At 36.6% G+C, this 22545-nt stretch overlaps 1 protein-coding gene across 3 annotated transcripts in view; it reads right to left on the bottom strand.

Annotated features, from left to right (window-relative positions):
- The window catches only part of LOC127447636 (potassium voltage-gated channel subfamily H member 7-like), a 148825-nt gene that overhangs the window by 76026 nt on the left and 50254 nt on the right, over nt 1-22545 (bottom strand). For all 3 annotated transcript variants that reach the window (XM_051709579.1, XM_051709580.1, XM_051709581.1), the window contains exons 4-5: nt 9383-9805; nt 66-277 (exon numbers count right to left, since the gene is read on the bottom strand). In XM_051709579.1, the coding sequence (XP_051565539.1) occupies nt 66-277; nt 9383-9805 (635 nt within the window). The remainder of the gene's footprint in view (nt 1-65; nt 278-9382; nt 9806-22545) is intronic.

Here is a 22545-nt window from a genome sequence, read left to right as displayed (position 1 = left end):
TGAAAAGGAAAGTTGTTTCAGAAGCGGATCAAGTTGTCACATTTCTTTAAACCTTGCAGTCTTACCTGTGTGACCTTTTCTGTGACATTATGTGTCCTGTCTTTGACCTTTGGTGCGATGATGGTTTTCTCTGAGGATGGGGAGGAAGGCGCTTTCTTATCGTTGGCCTCAGAGAAGTTGAGTGCGATGAGAGGTATTTTGTTGATGGTGCTGTATTTGTTTAGATTGGAGTCTGACGTTGATCCCAGCAGACTGGACTTCAGATGGTTGAACGGTCCTGTAGGTAAAAAAAAAAAAAAAAGCTGTGAATATTTACATGTATGCATTTGGCAGATGCTTTTATCCAAAGCAACTTACAGTGCCCTTATTACAGGGACAATCCCCCTGGAGCAACCTGGAGTTAAGTGCCTTGCTCAAGGACACAGTGGTGGTGGCTGTGGGGATTGAACCAGCAACCTTCTGCTTACCAGTTCAGTGCTTTAGTCCACTACGCCACCACCACTCCAATATTTGTTGCAACAAATAAAAAAAATTTGACTAGGGCTGGGCGACATATTAAATATTCACTATATTGTCACAATGATTTTGTAGGCGATATAAACTCAAGCAACATAGTGAATATATGATTAGTTTCACAATCCTTCTAAAGTTGAAAATGTAAAGTTATATCCAATATTACTACTTTGTTGTCATGAAAACAAAACCAATTTTATAACACTAAAATCATGTAAACACGTATTATGTTTACGTCTTGTGGCGACACTTTTGAAACAATGTATATTTTAGTGTTTATGGACCTGCCCCATTTACTTCCATTGTAAATGTCTTACTGTAACTGCAATTTTCAATAAACAAGGGGTAAGTTAAACTCAATCGACAACATTTGTTGCATAATGTTGATTACCACAAAAAAATAAATAAATAGACTTGTCGTTCCTTTAAAAAAAGCAAAAATCGTGGTCACTGTGAGGCTCTTACAATAAGTCAATGGGACCCATTTTTGGAGGGTTTAAAGGCAGAAATGTGAAGCTTATAATTTTATAAAAGCACTTACATTAATTCTTCTGTTAAAATGTGTGTTATTTGAGTTGTAAAGTTGTTTAAATTGTAATTTTTACAGTCGTTTTAGGGTTTGCTGACATTACATCATGGCAACAAAGTTGTACAATTAGCTATAACTTTACGCATAGTGGTGTAGTGGACTAAAGCACATAACTGGTAATCAAAAGGCTGCCGGTTCAATCCCCACAGTCACCACCATTGTGTCCTGAGCAAGGCACGTTGCTCCAGGGGGATTGTCCCTGTAATAAGTACACTGTAAGTCGCTTTGGATAAAAGCATCTGCCAAATGCATACATGTGAATGTGTACTTTTAAAATTTTTACATTGTAAGTGCCACTTCTTTTTAAAGAAAAGAAGTGGCGAGACAAAATACATGTTTGTGGTAATCAAAATTATGCAACAAATGCTGTCGATCGGGCTTAACCTGTACTGAACCCGGAATATTCCTTTAAGCTTAACTTGTGTTGTACCCGGGACATACCTTGTTAAGTTCAGCAAATGCATATCAAGATCCACCAAATATCGTCAATGGCTGAAAAACACTGTGATTATTTTTCGCCCAGCTCTAATCCTGCTTTGAATAAATATTGTTCTATCAGCTTAAAGAACCATTTGATTTTGGGTTAGGGTTAAATTAAAATAAAAATCTTACATATTTACATGAACAGTGATTGTCAGTTTGCAATAGACCACACTGACAAATCATTCATGCTTGAAGCAAATCTACAATATATTACAAATAAAATGTTCAAGAAAATGTGTAAAACTGATAGCTTTGGTTGGATGAGCCATGACTGAAGCAGTTAAATGTAAAATGCAAATAAATGCACATCTGTGACCACACATTCTATACCACAGTGCCAAGTTGCTATATGTAAAACAGCCTACAGGCAACTGAACTATATTATTTAGTGGATGAATTGTTTAATCTGATTAGCCATTTATTGAACACTGGTGTCTTGTCTTTTATCAGATTACATGTTGCCGCCTTTTATTACAGCAATATGCTACGAATGGCCATGTGTTGCATGCGGACAGGACCCCAATGTGGAGCTGAGGTTCTTTTTTTTATTTTTTTGCGATAATGACCAGCTGACTGTATATTATCCCACCTTTTACATGGCTACTTACCAGATAAGTAATTAAATGGACATGAAATATAGACTTAAGTTGAAATCATGTTAATATGTGAGAAGAAAGAGACCACAGAGTCTCCAGAAACAACTGAATTCCACCGGTTTGCTATACTTTTTTACTATAAATCTCCACTTTCACTTTCACATTTTTCTGCATTTGTTTTTGGTGATTCACATTCTTCATGCATATCACCACCTACTGGGCAGGGAGGAGAATTTATAGGAAAAAAGGACTTAAATATTGATGTGTTTATCACCCACACTTATCATATCGCTTCTGAAGACATGGATTAAACCACTGGAGTTGTATGGATTACTTTTATGATTTTGCAAAATTTTGGCAATCATTCACTTGCATTAAATGGACCTACAGAGCTGAAAAATTCTTCTAAAAATCTTTGTTTGTGTTCTGCTGAAGAAAGAAAGTCATTCACATCTGGGATGTCATGAGGGTGAGTAAATGATGAGAGAATTTTCATTTTTGGGCAAACTATCCCTTTAACACATGGATTACGTACAGAATGAAATACTATCTTACTATTTACAGAATACTGTTTAGTATAAACTGTAAACTGCCATGTTTTTTTTTTTTTTAAGTGAAAAAGTTGTTATTTAACGATAAATGTGTGTATTGTGCTCTGCTGTATACTTCATTCAGGCATTTCATGCATGCAGAAAAATCACATACTGTGCACTTTATACATACTATATACTCCAGCAATAGTAAGAGTAGCATGTTAGTGTGCTATTCTGAACATAGCTATGGCCTCTTGTGGTTTATTGATTTAATTTGAAGTGGGATTAGAGACATATCCTCAAAAGCTGACAATAGTGCTTACTGCCGATTGGTTAAACGCTGATGGAAGCCTTTCAGTATGTAACATAGATTTCCTGTCCTGACTGTGAGTCAAAGCATCCGTCTCATTTAGTGAGATGTGAAGAGGAAGAGCATGTCTCAGATCTGAGCCATTCTAATCCACCAAAACACAGCAAAGGCCAGTCCAGATCGTTATAATAGCAGTGAATGTTCTGCATGAACTAATCAAGACATCAATAGCCAGTTGAGAGGTGAAATCAGACGGAAAATGGATAATCATAAAACGGCATGACGTCCTGGACACTATGATGGATGCTTTGTATTCTGAATGCGATTTTGATAGAAAGAAAACGGGTTTTAACTTGCTGCTTTTGATAACACCGGTTTAGTTTTGTTTGCAAGAAAGGATTACACTTTAGATTCTACAGTAGATAATTACAGTAGGGCCCAAACGTCTGAGACCACTAGAGAAAATGCTTCTATTTTGCATGCTTTTCTAATTTAATGCTGTTTAATTAGCATCTCAGGATGCACTTCATGAAGTTGGTTGAAAGAATGCTTTTTAGAAGCTCAGTCAAAGGTCTTTTATGCGCATCATAATGTGCATTAGTGTCCACATTAATTGCTCATGATTAATGACAACAAGGCTTTGAGTAATGTTTTGAGTATTTTAGTATAATGTGTAGGGATGGGGTAACAATTACAATTCCTGTAATGTCTTTAACTATGCTCCGATCAGGATTTTTACAGCCGATACCTTCTTGTCACCTGATTGGCCGATACCGATCCCGATCATTTCACCTTTTATCAAGATCTCTGTCATAACTGGCTATATGTAAGCTTTTTGCACACGGTCACTATTAACTAAATTTTCCTCTTCCCAGGAGCCTGGGTAGCTCAGTTGTAAAATACGCTGGCTACCACCCCTGGAGTTTGCTAGTTCGCTAGTTCAAATCCCAGGGCGTGCTGAGTGACTCCAGCCAGGTCTCATAAGCAACCAAATTGGCCCGGTTGCTAGGGAGGGTAGAGTCACATGGGGTAACCTCCTCGTGGTCGCTATAATGTGGTTTGTTCTCGGTGGGGCGCATGGTGAATTGAGCGTGGTTGCCGCGGTGGATGGCGTGAAGCCTCCACACGCGCTATGTCTCCGTGGCAACGCGCTCAACAAGCCACGTGATAAGATGCGCGGGTTGACTGTCTCAGACGCGGAGGCAACTGGGATTCGTCCTCCGCCACCTGGACTGAGGCGAATCACTATGCGACCACGAGGACTTAGAGCGCATTGGGAATTGGGCATTCCAAATTGGGAGAAAAAGGGGAAAACCCCCCCCAAAAAAAATTTCCTCTTCCCAGTAATATCTGGGAATATATTGGCTAGTTTTTGCTAAAAAAAAGGTTTAAAAGGCTTAAAAAGGTTTTTTTAATAAGACTTTAAAACAATTATAGGCTAACAAAATATTCTCTATATTCAGAAAGAAAGCCCTAAAAAAAAAAAAAAAAATTAAGTTTAGTGTCAAACCAAAGACAAACTGATAACCCATAGGTGCAATTAAACTTAATGTGACATTTTTGGTAATTGATTAATTGTCATTATTTCATATAATTATTATTATTCCTTATTGTACTTCTTTTTCTTAATTTTTGCATTATATGTATTTAATTCATTATACTATGGTATCTTAATATTGTATGAAGAATTATCAAATTTATAAATTCCTTCCCTGCATTTTCCTTTAGTTGGATGATTGTATTAAGTTTATTTTGCTTGAACTTTAATGAGGTGAACATGCGCTCTCTCATGAGGGCAAGAGATGAAAGGACAGCGGAGAAAGAGCGCATGTTTCTGGAATCTGCGGATGATACTATTGTTAATGCCGTTTAATCGGGAGATATTTAATAAAGATGTTTGAATTACACCACATCGTGTAACTCGCGTTATTACTGAGATGCCTTTTCCCGGCGGAGACTGAGAAGCTGCCGCCATGAACGATAATAAGGACTGTTTACAGTACACACTAACATTAACATCACATTAACAGTACAGCACACAAACTTTTCATATTCACCATACCTCTCCCAATGCGTCATTCTTAACTGCTGTTGGGCCTCGTGCTCAGATTGGAGACAAAGTCAGGCCTACACACAGCCATAAAGCCTGACTGAGGCCTGTAGGAACACTCAAAGCATGATAAGACATGAAAATGGCACCAAAATCAAACAAAGGCAGTCCAAACAGATTACAGATCCCATCAAGCCTTGCTCACTTTACACCTACACTATATTGCCAAAAGTATTCGCTCACCCATCCAAATAATTGAATTCAGGTGTTCCAATCACTTCCATGGCCATAGGTGTATAAAATGAAGCACCTAGGCATGCAGACTGCTTCTACAAACATTTGTGAAAGAATGGGCCGCTCTCAGGAGCTCAGTGAATTCCAGTGTGGTACTGTGATAGGATGCCACCTGTGCAACAAGTCCAGTCGTGAAATTTCCTCGCTACTAAATATTCCACAATCAACTGTCAGTGGTATTATAACAAAGTGGAAGTGTTTGGGAATGACAGCAACTCAGCCACGAAGTGGTAGGCCACGTAAAATGACAGAGCGGGGTCAGCGGATGCTGAGGCGCATAGTGCGCAGAGGTCGCCGACTTTCTGCAGAGTCAGTCGCTACAGACCTCCAAAGTTCATGTAGCCTTCAGATTAGCTCAAGAACAGTGCATAGAGAGCTTCATGGAATGGGTTTCCATGGCCGAGCAGCTGCATCCAAGCCATACATCACCAAGTGCAATGCAAAGCGTCGGATGCAGTGGTGTAAAGCACGCCGCCACTGGACTCTAGAGCAGTGGAGACGCGTTCTCTGGAGTGACGAATCACGCTTCTCCATCTGGCAATCTGATGGACGAGTCTGGGTTTGGCGGTTGCCAGGAGAACGGTACTTGTCTGACTGCATTGTGCCAACTGTGAAGTTTGGTGGAGGAGGGATTATGGTGTAGGGTTGTTTTTCAGGAGCTGGGCTTGGCCCCTTAGTTCCAGTGAAAGGAACTCTGAATGCTTCAGCCAGCTACCTATTGCTCGCGCTCGCACTCGTGCACACACTCCATAGGGATGCAAGTGAGCGAGCATTGGCCAAAACAATGACGTAATGTACAAAGAGACTACAAAGAAACGTGATCCACCGGCATCATGCTGACAGATGAGGTAGCATAATTAAAATCACACAGTTATGATTGTTTTACTTCAAACTTTGAGACTAAACTAAAACTACTTATCAGCTAACATAGCATACACACATACAGCTACATACTACCGAACTATACCAGACAGTTTACTGTTGCACGGTTATGTTGCACTATTGTATGTTTTGTATGTCATATGTTGTACTACGATCAAGAAACCAGCGTATTTGCTTAAATTTATCCTGTATACCTGACTTTTAGTATAAAGAGAAGATCGTTGATATTATTTGAAAGTTACGAAGCAAGGTAGCTTGCAATTCGTCAGCGTTAGCAGGCAAGATCAAGTTAGCTAAAATTACACAGATCAATCCTTGTGGCACTATATGTCACATGCTTTGCAGTTATGTAAGCTTACTTGTCCAATAAGAAGAACGCCATTTCAGGGTCGGTTTTGATCCACAAAACCAAACAAAGGTCCCTCCAGGAATCAAATGCCCTGCCGATGTTCACTCTAGTTTTCACTCCATCACGTTCCCGCTTAACCAGACGGGATTCAGTAGAAGGCTCTCAGAAGTGCGCATAAACGTCACATCCTTTGGATTTTCCCAGCAAAACCGACCTGCTCCCTTCGATTGAAATTCAGTCTACAGGCTTTAACAGGTAACAGCAGGGAAGGGCTAATTTTTAAAATTGCGTTACAAGCCGTTCACACATTGGCCAAAAAAAAGGCGAATATTACATGAAAATTGTCACATACTGCACCTTTAAGATATTCATTTTGGCAGTGTGTGTGTTCCCGGGGAATCAAACCCACAACCTTTACATTGCTAGCACCATGCTCTACCACTTGGTTATAAACATATGTGCTGTGCTTTATCAAGCATGCAGCAAGCAGCCAAAGACAGTTATGCATTCCAACAGAATGTATTGTTCCCTTTCACACTCTTCCCATGCTCTGAAATAAAGGAGTAAAGAGATTAGAAGAAGAAAATAAGAAAATCAAGAAGCTCTATTTGGAGCCAAGTTCTTAGAAGAATTTCGAAGAGATTTTAATGGGGGAATTCATGCAAAAACTGAAAGCACGCCTGCACCTTGTAAAGCTGATGAGCACCAGCTTCTGTAAAATGACTGTATATTGAAAATATAAACAAAACACGCCAGGAAAAGGTAATGACTGCATTATGATTGCCATTTCTTGCTGTAAGATAATCATTCGTCAAGAAAATCGGTAAAATCACTATAGCGGAAGATTACACAAACCTGTGGTCATTAATCATGTGCAAATAATGTAGATACTAATTCACATTATTATGTTTGAATTAATGAACTGCACTTAAAACTGCGTTCTCTCAAGCAACTTCATGAGGTGCATCCTGAGATGCTTTTTAAACAGTATTGAAGTTTCCATGTAGCTGGACACTTGTTGACTTCTTTTCTTTCACTATCCCCTCTTACTCATCTATTTGATCAAAGTGTTAGTTTTGTAAAGAAATGCATATGCAGGCACAATTTATATTAGACTACAAAACTTATTTTAATAATTTAAGAAGAAACTTCTTCTTAAACCTCCGCCGGCAGGTCCAAAAGTGGGTGCTAGGTCGCAAAAAAAGTTTACGCTTAAAATGTTTAAGTCACTGAATACATAAATCAGGCATATGGGGTATTGTTCGAAAGCTTAGAATATGACCTTTTCATAGATAACCATCACTTCTGCATTTATGTTACATAAAATAACGAAATTATGCCTGACATCATTCAATGTGCCACTGAGTAAAGTATTTATCTAATACCTTCAATAGAATACAAGTAAATATGAATGTCATCAAATGCAAAGTTTAGGATGCTCATCAAATGCCAAAGCTTTATATCTGCTTTTACCTTAGGAAGTTTTCTACAAAAAATTGCCATTTTTTACTTGTCTCTGAGCTTGCTTTTGTGAATAATCCAATGTTATATCTTAGATGTTTAGAACAAAAAAATGTGGTCCAGCAGGAAAAGCATGCTAAACAAATCATCGGAAAAATACGTTATCGACTATTGATGATAAAATTTAAAAATGATCAAATGAAATCTCAGCTTTCTAATGACACCTAGATTGAGCTTCTAGTCCACTCAGAGGCCGAGATATGCAATGAAATAATGAGAGTTTTGCATGAACTGAAAATTAGACTGAATGTCTATGTACGAGCACATCTGCGAGGGCTAAAATGTGTTATAGCGCCACCTACATTTCAGATCAGCATTTTGTGACAGATCATTTTGTGAATTATAAAAAATTATAATAATTGCTGCCATCTAGTGGAATAAAATAAGACTTTTTGGAGGGGGATGGCATAAACAGAATCACAATTACATGCTTACAAAGTTAGGACAACTATTTTTTTATTTTTTTATTTCATTCATCTTAAGATTGTAAACATATACAGTATTATTATTAATAATTAGAGTCCATTTTTTTATTGAGGGTTCTGATAAAATTAGACACATTTTTGGCAATTAGTCCACAGTATGTGTAACATTTGTAAATAAATTATATTTGAGTGTGAAGAATTGCAGGCGGCAGCCCAAAAATGGCCCAGAGTTGAAGAGGTTAACGAGTTAATGAACTAGTATCCCATGAAACATTTGGAATGGCATAAGAAAATTTTAAACGATGGAAATTTATAAAACTATTGATTTTAAGTGGTTGATTAGAACTATATAAACAATATAATTAAATTGTATTTCAAAATATTAAGAAACATACAAATATATAGTAGTATGAGAGTGTAGGGAGACCAATTTGATTGTGTCATTCACAGAGCGTCATAGAAGTGGGCGGTCACTGCAGAGCTCTTTTGGCACACTTTGTTGGCCGCAATTCTCTGATTGGTGAATTGTTTCCCTCCAGGATCATGGGTAGTGTAGTGTTTTGTTTTTTGTTTTTTTCCTGGAATTCAAGACCTATGGTAAGGTAGACCTACAGTAGGTCTGTCTATACAGGGTTATAAGTTATCTTTAATAATCAATTCCTCTATGGGATAAAAAATAATGGGATTTTTAATTCCGGAACCAGACTGTTGTGTTCTAATTTTATCAACTCGTGTTCCTGGGGAATTATACCCATTTTCCTTGGTGTTGCTAGTGTTGTGCGCTACCAGTTCAGCTACAAGAATTTCTAAATGGTCTCATAGAAATTAAACTCTCACCTTCACTTGTGTTCCTGTCCCTAAACAGACGTTTGGAGTTCGAACTAAGCCCTTCGATGTCATGAACCGAAGAGGCTCGTCTTCTGCTGCACACACTGTCTCTGGAGATGGCCTGAGCGAGACAGGTGGTGCACTGGTCTTGAGAGGGATTGGGCAAGTCCCAGGTGTGTTTGGGGGACGAGTGATCCAGGGGTACCGCCACACTGACCGGAGACGAGAGATGACTGGAGCTGATGAGCGCCTGTATGTCGTTGGCCTCTGCTGGACTGCAAGTGCCCTTGGTGGGCGTCACGGCCGAAGAGTCATCGCTTGCCCTGGGTGAGTCCACCATGACCATGTCTGGATCGTCCTGCGGTAGAGACTGCTTGCTGGCACCTAAGAGCTTCAAGGCTCGCAGACGGAAACTCAAGAATCTTCCTTTCCCTAGAGGAAAAAAAAATATGATGTTTCATGAGGTTTTGCCTGAAGCTTTTGGGCATGTTCTGTACACTTATGACCACAAAAAAGGATTTCAAAAGTTGAAAAGAATAAAGATGAATCACAGGGATGCTTAAATGTGCTGTAAGCGATATTTTTTTTAATGGAACTTTTAATGGAATTGCACTCAGAAAATGAAATATTCCTATTTTCTGACTGATATCACTGAATCTGGTGTCCTGTGACAAACTTAAAGGAATATTTCACCCAAAAGTGAAAATATGAATAATTAAATATTTTTTTTATGGAGAGATTTTGTCTTGTGTTCCAGTAACAATGTCTAAACACCCTTAAAACGAAACACATACAAGATATTATATTATATATATTATAAGTCTTCTTTTCAGAGAAATCTAACAAAATATTGTGATATTTATGCTTAAAACAAGACAAGATATATTACATCTTATTTTAAGATAAATTTAACACAATTTTGTGATATGCTTAAAACAAGAAATAAATTCCCAAAGGGTACGGAAAATAATGTTTTTGCTTTTGAATTAGGATTAATTCTTCTTACTCCATTGACAAATAGTTTTTTTCTCTCTGAATATAGGACTTAAAATCTTATGCTTAAAACAAGATATGTTTACTTAAGAAGGTAAATGAAATGTTTAGATATTTACTAGAAAACAACACAAGATACTAAGAATGTTTTTATTTATTTATTTATTTTTTTCGCTGTATGAGACATACTGCCTACATTTAAAAAAATATATATTTTAGCCTATTTTTTTATTGACACATTTCAAATTCATGAAATTGAATTGAACATCAAATTGAATTGAACAATCCTTAATATAATTTTAAAACCTTAAATATTTTAAATGTTACTAATTTTTGTTAAACATAACAAACATTGTTTATATAATAAAATATATATAGATTTACACATTTCAAATTCATAAAATTCCATCGAACTGAAATGTGTTGTGTTTAACAAAATTAAATAACATTTAAAATATTTACGGTTTTTAAATTGTATTAATTTAATTTTGTTAAACACAACACATTTCAATTCAATTTTATGAATTTGAAATGTCTAAATAAAAAAAAGTAAGCAAAAATATTTTTTATTTTATTATAGAAACATAATGTTTGTTATGTTTAAGAAAAAATAATGAATAAAATGTAAAACATTTAGGGTTTTTACATTTTATTAAGGATTGTTCAATTCAATTTGATGGAATTTTCTTCTGAAACTGAAATGTGTAAATGCTTAAATTGTTATTATTTATTTTTTTGAGTGTAACATCTTTTGTTTTCTACTAAAGGAAAAAAAGCCACAAGTGTTTTGGAACCACATGAAGATGAGTAAATAGTGACAGAATTTTCATTTTGGGTAAACTATCCCTTTAAGCTCTGTAAAGAGCAAACATAAAGTTGAGATTTTTTATGTAGCCAATCAGATGACTTTTTTCTGCTGCCAAAACCAGCAAGAACCATGGAAACCAGCATGCTGGTCTTAGCAGGTCTTTTCAACAGGGAAGTGGTATTTAGCAACAATACAACTATACAGCGCAGCTTAATGGTCAACATTAATTTCCACAATACAACCTCCGGAGAGAAACGATCGAACATATGGCTCATTTGTTCAGTCAGGCCTATAATGATCCCAACGCCCTCTGCTCCGAATTCATCCCTCAATATGGGCACAGCTCACCACTGCTTTTAATTAGCAGCTTTTCAACATGGGTTTTGATCAAACAAATCTGCCGCTTCCCCATGGAATTCAATGTTTCCTCTACAGTACATCAGCTTTGAAGAGTAAATTAAAGTGCAACTAGTGTCCAATAAATAAGGTCTATTTTAAGAGTACGCTAATTCAACTGCACCAGGACTGTTACTCATGAGTAGTGTTGTTCAAATTTCAAGAATTAAATACTGCATTGCAATCAGTGAGCATATCATATTATGAACTTTCGTCTCATTGTTTTATAAGCATTTTACAAAACTTTTGTTTAAAAACCTGCCCTGAATTAGCTAAAAGACCATTAAGCAGGTCATTATTAGATAGTATATGGCTCTGTTACAAAACCTTGTAAGGTTCCTTGCTGTCTACTATCTAGGCACCTGCCCTCATAGGGGCTGTCATCCTGGTCTCTTGAATCAGATTACTATACCTCCATTTTTGCTAAATGTTTTTTACTTGGCTCGTACGTATCGTGGCAGTTTCCTGGTGAAATGAACACTAGAGGTGCTACAACAACAATGACTTTTATTTACTTCCACACAAATCACGAGTAAAACGGCAGATTATCAGTTTATAAACACTTACTTTTCACCCTGTTCCTCACACAATGCTATCTTAACACATCTAAACACTTTTACTATACCGCATGACTTATTTTAACATTTGAATTATGTAACCAACTACATTTACAAGCTTTCTCTAGTGTGATTAAATTGCGTGGTAGCTCAACTGATGTAATGGAAAGGGGTACGAATCCTGAAGAGCACACGAGTCGACACGGGAGCCGAAAGTGTCATAGAAGCACCACAAAATGACGTGGTTGTGTTTATCATCACGCATTTTGCTTTTATGACTCTATCGGTTAGGTTTAGGGTAGGAAGGTAGGTTTTGTTAATGTAACTTGCTTTTAGCACCACACAGTGGACGTTTCACCTCGAAACTGCCCCAATATGTGTACTGAACCACTCAATGCATTCTTGTGCTAAAAAATGCTAGACATAGTGCAACAAATATAACAGAACGCAGGTGTCACGAGACATGTTTCTACAAGTTCTTTTTAACTTGGCATGGCGAATAAAAAATGCGGTGCTCTTGCACATAACAGCTAGAAATGGTGCAACGGTCAAAGACATCTGTCTAGCATAAGTTTACATAGAAAAACATTGAAAAACAGTGCAAATGGACGCAAAAATGTTTTTGGTGTGAACGGTCCCTAAGGCAGCATCCTAAACGAAACAGAACATCATCAGTGATGATTTGAAACTTTTTACATGGGCAGCAACTCCATGCGTTATACAAACAGTGTTCAATAAGCGAAGGACACCGGAGATGAGATTAAATTAATTTCAGCAGAGTAAAAATTAGGGCTGTCAATCGACTAAACAATTTAATCAAATTATTTACATGACATGCCAATTAATTAATGAAATTAATTGCAATTAATCACATAAATCAATATTTGCTGATAAAGGCCCCCCCCAAAAATATAATTCTATATAAATTATACATAATAATTCATATAATTATAAATATATTTTACATATAAAAATTAGGGCTGTCGATTTACGTTTAAGTTTAACAAATTAACGCAATTAATCATGTCCCTAGAATGTAATAAGTAATATTCCTTCCACATAAGCAATTCAAGCTTGGAGTACCAGCTGTTTTCTCCAGGGGGCAGTAAGCGAAACTTCAGCTGTATAGGCAACGAGCAGCTTATACAGAGAACAAACCACACTCACCAAGAGCAGAAAACACAACACTGCGTTCACAGCTTGATGGAGCGCAAATCCAGATCTCAAAACATGTTTTTCTAAGTTTCAAACTTCGTTTAACTTGACACAGCAACCTAAAAACTATATGTTTACGACGCAGCGCAACCAAGATGCTCCAAAAGCGTCTGTCTGACGCAGGTGTACATTGACGCTTCCAGAAGCCCTCATAAAAAATCTTCGACAGAATGACGAATTCAATTGCAAAATGGATTATGTACAATAATATGCAAATAAACAATATATTGCCTTGCCACATTTTGTTTTGTCTTTTTTAATGTTTAATGTGTGCCAAAATAATATAATGCATTTTAATTTTCTGTATTATTATCTTTTTAAATATAGCTATTTATAATTATTTAATCATAGGAAATTTACGTATGGCTCAGGGGGCATGGTTAATTGCGTTTTTGAACATATTATTTTTATATAATCACACTAAATTAACGTGTTAAAATCATAGCCCGAGTAAAAATACACAGCGCACATAATTATTGGATTTAAATCTGTCAATTATTAATTAGACTGATTGATAATGATTGATTTATTGATACTTTTTGGGTATTCAATTAATTCATTTTATAATCGACATTTGTCTGTCTTTGTCCACCATCCTGGGACTTTTTCACTGAACAGTGTGGCTGATAATGCCTTAAAATAATACCTTCTAAGGTAGCTCACAGAGCCTATATGTTATGCATTACCGTATACAGGGTTTACTTATTCTGATATATCTGATATTCTAACTCCATGTATGGCAACAGAATGACCTGACCAACTCCATGGCGATTAGGGTTGCCAACTTTCTACCAGCCAAATATGGGACATTCCAGCTTTAAATACAGAACACACAGCTTGTTTACATAGAAAACAACAGAAAAACGGGGCGGACGGACACAAAAACGCATTCGATGTGTACAGCCCCTAATACACTTAAAATGAAAACTGCTTTAAAACAATGTCCAAGAAAAAACACATTTCTATCAATCTTCACTTTTAATAAACACTACTTTTTGTCAAAAGAACGAAGCAGCTGGGGCCTGGGTACCACAGCGAGTATTGACGCTGGCTACCACCCCTGGTGTTGCGAGTTCGCGGTGTGCTGAGTGATTCCAGCCTGGTCTCCTAAGCAACCAAATTGACCCGGTTGCTAGGGAGGGTAGAGTCACATGGGGTAACCTCATCATGGTTGTGATTAGTGGTTCTCGCTCTCAATGGGGCGCGTGGTAAGTTGCGCGTGGATCGCGGAGAGTAGCATGAGCCTCCACATGCTATGAGTCTCCGCGGTGTCATGCACAACGAGCCACGTGATAAGATACGCGGATTGACGGTCTAAAAAAATCGCTGCAGTTTTTCTCACTGTAATTTAGCTGAATCTCTCTTCCAGAACGAGCACTGAAATTTGCAATGTTATGTAATGTCATGAATTACTGGTGTTTTTGAAATCACAATGGTGATAAACAATTATCATGCACTCGAATGCTATATGTTTGACAAAATTCTCCTGCTTCTGACTGAAAACACGACAGAAGACGTGCACTGGTTTTCACTGATCTTTTACCCGGCTGCTTCTGTCAATTGTGGCATCTGTGTAACTTCTAACAGCCAATATCTCACACAACTCACTTGAAACGTGTGTGTTTCAGGTCCATTTTCCTGATTTCTGAAACATTCTTGGAAGTTTGAGTGTGAGACACAAAAATACGGGACAAATGGCGTCCCGTATGGATTTCATATGGGACGATTCCGTATTATACGGGACGGTTTGTAACCCTAGTGGTGATACACTGGGACTGTAGAACTAGTGTCCCTCTACAAAGCTTTTTGCTAATTGTCAGCATGCCACATTCAACTAAAAGAGGTGCATCTGTTAAACGGAGGCAGGTGTGATCACTTAAAACTGCAGCATTAATGTGCTGGCTGCTCTGCCATTTGCCTGAATGTAAACACTCCTGTGGAGGTCTATTGTGGATGCTCAGTTGAAAGTTAGCTAGCAATGGGAATATGATGACTGCATCACTCAGCACACTCTTCGCCTGCTGTCACCGTGCAACGTCGGCCGTCTGCTGCCACTTGTGTTCATGCATTTGTGACTGCACATGATACTACAGCAGTGCAACTGACCGATGCCCCCTACAACGCACCTGGATCATTACAGCTGGCGGGCATTCACACAGGTATTGAAACATCTACTGTGCGTGTTTGTGTGTGTCCATGTGCTTTTATTTTTCCAAAATAAATAATTCTAATACAACATTTAACCTCCTGAGACACGAGCATGACTGCTGTGTGCATTTTCCGTCTCCCTTTTTTATTTGTAACTAGTAGCACCTAATAAACAATCAAAAAATATATATATTTTTTCCCCAAAGCAAATAGTTTTCTTAAAAATTAATGTCCATATATGTGGACAGCAGGACAAAGTTGTGAAATTTTAAATAACACGAAGCTATAGAAAGTCCGAATTTTTTCATGTTTTTGAGACATTACAGGCATTACAGCTGATTTTCTGTAAAGCTGAATAATTAATTCTGATTCAAAGTAATGTCCAGCATCATCCAAAATGTTGCATTATACAGTTCTGAATCTATGTATTGATTATCATTGTCCCATGTCTACCAAACATATTGAGCGGTTCAAACATCATCTGCAGCCTGAAACTGAACTTTTGGTCAGATTTTAGTATTGAACGCACTTAGCTGCATAGAAAGATATAGGGTGCTCCCTATTTAGTGAATGACTTAACCTCCAGTGTGCTGTCTGTCTACACTGGTCTCAGAACAGTTTGAAATGCATCTTATTTTCATCCTAACTCCATATAAAGCCTCTGAAAGCAACTTTTTCTTGCTTTTGGATGAACCCATTTATTCTCAATATGATAATGCACAGACAGTAAATATAGGAATGCATTTACTGATGTTAATGAATAGAATCGTATTATACAGTGATGATAAAATAAAATATAACACAATGTTTATTCAAATGCAGTGAAATGACCCACAGATGTGTTAATGTTAAAAGTTATTAAAATAACTAACATGTTTTTTCTACTTTTGAGGGAATAATGTCCCAAAATCCTTGTATGTGGACATCATGTTTATCAGGGCGCTGACACGTGTACAATGAATGGATTTCTTAAAGTGGCATATCAAACGAAACTAGAGACGATCCTCTTTACGACCAAATAGGTTTCAATGAAAACACTTAAAAAGATTTCTTACCAGAGGCACTTTTGTTGACACTGCGTCCATAGGAGCGCTTCAAGGAAATCGATGGCATGCTGTTGTGTCACGTGACTCGGTGCAGCCGAAGTTAACCCTTTAAATGGCAGTCTAGAGTCTTGTGAACAGTATTCAGTCAGTTTTTATTCATTTAAATTATGCTTTGCGTATAGCGAAGCCAAAATACAACGTCCACGCATGTGGACGTGAGGTCACACGAGGTTAAGGAATAGTTCACCCAAAAATGAAAATCTTTATTTTGAGATGTCAGGCAGAAGATTCTGTTTGTGTTCGATTTTTACATACAACTAAAGTGGTTGTTACTGTACTTTACTGTTTCTACCTCCAAAAAGGACACAAAAGCATCATAGAAATATCATAGAAGTAGTCCATATCACACGTGTGCTATATTTCAAGCTGTTATTCACTGGTCACTGAACATGCTGCTTCGCAATCAGTCACATGACATGAGATTCAATGCCGTTTAGTGTCAATAACATCAAACCTGTTGCAACCTGTAGACAGCCTTTTTGAACTTTGAATTGAACCAGCCTGATCTCATAATGACTGTGGCGTCATTTTTGTAAAATGATATTACGACACCCCTACTCTAAACCTTTACCTAACTGATAGTGTCAGAAAAAGCAAATGTGAGATGACAAACGCAACCACGTCATTTTGTGGTGCTTCAATGAGACTTTCAGCTCACGTGTTGACTCGCATGCTCTTCAGGTCTCGTACCCCGGTCCCTTGCACCGCAAGTGCAAAACCCGTGCAAATTGATCACACTTGAACAAGCTTGTAAATGTAGTTGGTTATGTAATGCAAACATTAAAATAAGTCATGCGCTCAAGTAAAAGTGTTTAGATGTCAGGGTTTATATTCTGCCGTTTTACTCGTGATTTGTATGAAAGTGAATAACAGTCGTTGTTTAATTGCCTCTAGTGTTTATTTCACAAGAATAAAATCTGTTACGTTCAACGAGCCATGTGAAAATCCTTTTGCAAATATGCAGGTTTAGTAACATGATTCTGTGATTCCAGCTTGAATTTAACACAAGCACAAATAAGATTTCAGAGCTTTAAATAAGGGAAAGATTAGCAGATAATAAAGGCACAAATTTAATAGTCATCCTATGAGTTTAGAAGAATTGGGATATAGTACACAAGTCATGTGAACTACTATATTTATGGTACTTTTATGGTGCTCTTTTAAACTTGGCAGTATAAATAACCATCCACTTCTGTGAACAGAAGCTCAGACATTTTGCCAAACATCTCATTTTGTGGTTCACAAAAGAAAGAAAATTATTTAGGTTTGACATAAGGGTGAGTACATGATTTTAAAAGAAGACAAAATCCCATGTCCTGGTCATATTTATCCCCAAATCAATACAAAATAAATTACAAAAATAAAGAAAATGAAGCCTACATTTAGAACAATTAAGATTTTTGGCATTGTAATATTATTTTCAGGACATTTTACCCCTCAATTCTCATTACACGTTATTACGCGTTCAATGATGATTCTCGTTAACGTAACACAGTAATTTTGTACTCTATTACTGTATTTTTTTACTGTATTACTGTATATGTGAAAAATGAAAGGCAATACCATGGGAGTCAGGGTTCCCATGCGTCCTGGAAAACCTGGAATACTGCAATGCATTTTTCCAGTCATGGAAAAGTCATGGAAAATGAGAAAAATACCTGATTGTCCTGTGTGACTGTGTTGCTTACAAGGTTTTTGATAAATGTACAAAACATGGTAACGATAGGGATTCGGGATAGGAGTCTAATACACAAATTTGTATAGTTCTTATGTATTTGTTGGCAGCTGCGCATTGTGAAACAACATCACTGGTTGATTCTCATGAACGAAGCCCTTTCACGTACATTCTCTGCTTATCTGCTGTCATCTCTACTTTATTCAGATGAAAATGAAGTATTGATCAGTGCAAAATATGATTTTTTTCATTCCAACATTGCTGTAGTGCTAACTACAAAAACATTTAAGTTATAAACTTTGGACAGTGACGACGGTCGGACCGCTGATTTTTTTATAAATGAATTCACACGATGAGGTGGTAGCATGGTGATGCGGCCTTTACACCTCGGGATGTAAGTTAATTTTCAAAAAGGATCTGAGTCTGCTTATACTGCAGTTACCACATGTAAGGATGTGGAAAACATGGATGAAATCACTGAAAATGGCATTCGCTATAAAATGCGGAATGTCACGGATTTTCACATATTTGGAACCAAAAATGAATTTTTTGAATGCACAATTAATCAAATTAAAATCGTGATATGTCCTAGTGTTAAATCACAGAAGGCAGCAATTTAATTGAATAAATATATAATCTGCATGTGCTGCATGATTCAAAATGAATGTGTAAAACCATCCACTCATACACTGAAAACACCTCATCATGATCATCACGCGCACTCTGTGTGTGTGGGGAAAAAAGACAACAATATATTACTAGTTTATAGGAATGTAATGTTTACTGTAATTTAATAATAATAATAATAACAATGTATTAAAGCAATATCACACATTTGTGATGTTCTGTTTTGCATCACTTCATTTGACACAAATATCTCCAGTGTTTCCGATTGTGCTGTAAGAATTTTGTATAAAAGCACATGCAATGTTATGTTGAAAAAATAAATGAATACAAATGATTCATTTGATTAGACACCATTTTGATAATAAAATTGTATTAAACCGTTGAATACGGAACTCAGAAAAAAACCCTCCAATAACCACAATATACATAATGACCTCTTTTCGTTCAAAAGTCAAAAACGGGTGAAATATTAAATGCGTTGGGCGCAGGAAAATTGTGCCTTGAAAGAGTGGGGACCCTGAGTGCTACTATGATGTTTAAATACTTCACATAATGATATAATTACTATTTAAATGTCATATAAAACATATTTTCGCATTGCAGTAATGAGAACTGGGGAGTAAAATGTGCATAATTGTCCTGAAAATAATGTCACATTGTAAAAAATCTTAATGGCCTTAAAAATAGACTTCATTTTCTAAAAGCAAAACATAATGTCTTATTTGTTTCTTTTCATTTTGGAGTGAAATAAGACCAGGACATTTTCTTGACAGGTTTTATGAAAATCCCCTAGCCATCCCCATCCACCCACCACACCCTAGCATTGTGGCCACGAATTTTTCATATAGGCAAGCAGTGCTCAATCTTGTTCTGCATGTCCTCTAAAAAGCAATAATGAACAACTCACTCTTTATGTTTCAAATAAAGGTAATGTACTGTACAATCATCCATTATATCTCATTTCACAGTGTTTAGACGGAGTGGATTCACATCTAGGAGCTATAATACACTTCTAACGCACTTAAATGGCTTTCTAAAAGCTCTGGACAAAGATCAGATTAAGCTATGAAGTGAACAAGTGTCTGGAATCTATCTGATATCACTGTTAACAATGCTGTAATGTGTTTCCACAAACTATTTAATAGTCCAGCACTCTGACAGAGATGACACAAGGAAGAGATCATAAACATCATTTCTACAGGACAGAGAAGTCAAACTTCAAGCTTTGTGACTGTAAATTATGTTTTCGGCGAGTAAGTCAGTCAGAAGCGGAGAAGATAATTAACCATAATGAGATATTAAACCATTATGGCCTCTTCTCTTCACTTCCTGACATTAATCCTCAATCATGTTCTGCACACAAGATTTATCTCTCTCTCTGTCTCTGGACTCCATTGTCTGTTTTCCAGCAGATCTCATCTAAAACACAACCAGAAACTCTAGTCTATAAATGTTCACCTTTTGTTTGCCAGAAAAGAGAATTGAAGTAAACCAATTCAACATAATGAACGAGAATGGGGCTATCAAGCTTCTTTTTTTAATGTGATTTCAATACAAAACATTGTAGGCTGTGGGATAATATTCTAACATCATATAAAATCATAACTGGGTTAGTCCACAAGCACACATTTAATATCTAATGTTTTCTTTTCTATACCAAGACTTAATTCTGCTGTATAAATGGTTTTGAATGGAAGATGAAATGGCCAATACAGGCTGTTTTATTTCATTACAGCACAGAGAAACAGAACATTCGAAAGGGCTTTCTATCCTAACAAATTATTCATGAAGCGTGTGAGCTAACACACAAACCGCATATGGCGTCTGAAGTATATTTGCTTCAAATTGAAGGTCATACACCCTTTGGATAGCATAATTCTAATGTGCATTAGCATGTAAATTGACTTCAATTTGATTTTGTGTTTTCTTATCATAGTGGAGGGTTGGTCAGGTGACACTGCTATTCAACCTGATCGAGCTTCTATTTCAGTAGAATCTGGGGATTACATCCCATGACTCGTGCTATTCCATTGGTTGCTATGATACTGGGAATATATGCATAATTTGTTTCTTTTTTGCCCATAAAAGTCACTTCAGTCTGAATTTGAACGGGTGTCACAGGGACACATCTCTGTTTGTGCGTTCTGGATTTTCTGCATATAAATATGCCTCGTGATCTAAACTGGTATTGAGTTGCATGTTTGGGTTAATACTAGTCTACAGCTGCGTTTTTTCTGTCCCGTTCCAGACATTTTAATGTGCTTTTGTTTTTTTATTTATTTTTGTTTACTTTTCCCTTTGAAAAGTCATTTGCGGTGGCAACTGGATTAAAAAATGACACATCGCACCAACATGTCTTGACACCAAAACGCCATTGGTTCTTGTGCTTCTTAATAACGTTCTTCACACAAAGCTATCGTATGGCTTGTATGGCCTATTAGGGATGGTAGGACCGATCCTAAAGTATCTCAGATGTTGTATCGAGGAAATTGAGCCACACATAAAAATATAGATTTTGAACCCTTTAAACTCTGAAAGTGTTTTTAAAGATTTCCTGTTTCAAAGGCATACCCAAAATTACAGGCTTATAATTTGAAAAAAAAAAAAAAAAAAAAGGGAGGGTCAAGTCAAAACTTTTCAAATTGTTTAATGATATAGATTATGATAAATTCTGAGACTCTCAGCCTAAGAAATTGCTTAAAAAAAAAAACAATTGAGCAAAACTGTTTAAAAAAAAAACAAAATGATGATTTTACATAATATATCTCGCCTTCTCCGAAACATGCTTTTATTTTGTTCCCAATCATGTGAACTGTAACTGAGAAAATGTTTATGTTGATACGACAAAGCAATCAAAAGTTATAGCATTAGAAAATAAATAAATAAATAAACAAATAAAACCTAAGGAACAAAAACATCTCCAAACAAATAAAACATAATAATTGTACATAAGAACTAATTACACATGCAAACACAACAATGACTAAAGGCTTGCATAGGATGCAGACATGATTTTAGTAATGACATTTCACAGAATGAGTTTCGTTCTGTGCCATTTGAGTCATCATTGAGTCTGTGTCATTTACATAGCGCCATCTCCTGGTGGCCATGTGTAACGTGCTTCATGTGGATTATCTAATGATCTAAGTAATGGTATGTGATATTTTATGTTCTGTTTATTTTTCTTCAAGTTGTCTGCGAAAATGCAGCATATAAGCAAAACCCGTTCACATGAAACATACTGTAAATTTCAAAGACATATACTTAACTATTACTTTCTATATTTTTTGTCTGTTAGTAAAACAAATAGAATGGTTGTATTCTACACTTTGAGAGCTTTCCAACAACATATGACACATGGCTATTTGATGAGTTTAATGTTTTTACTGATTGCAATACTATGTACAGTGCAACATTATTAATAAATTATCAAAACGGAACACCTCTGATTTGTCTGCAAATTTCAAAGTACTTGTTCAGTTTTGGTCAAAATGCCTACATGCACTGGAAAGAAGAGCTTCTAAGCTTTCAAACGATGCTTGTATTTAAGGCCACGTCGACACTAATGCATATTCGTTTGAATATTCCATTTCTGAATGCCATCGTTTTCCAAAGTATGCAGTTATGGAGAGTGTTTTCGAAAGTCT

The sequence above is a fragment of the Myxocyprinus asiaticus genome, chromosome 10 (assembly GCF_019703515.2).
Source record: "Myxocyprinus asiaticus isolate MX2 ecotype Aquarium Trade chromosome 10, UBuf_Myxa_2, whole genome shotgun sequence".
Taxonomy (NCBI): domain Eukaryota; kingdom Metazoa; phylum Chordata; class Actinopteri; order Cypriniformes; family Catostomidae; genus Myxocyprinus; species Myxocyprinus asiaticus.
The sequence above is the reverse complement of the archived record's forward strand: the minus strand, read 5'-3'. Positions and strand labels throughout refer to the sequence as shown.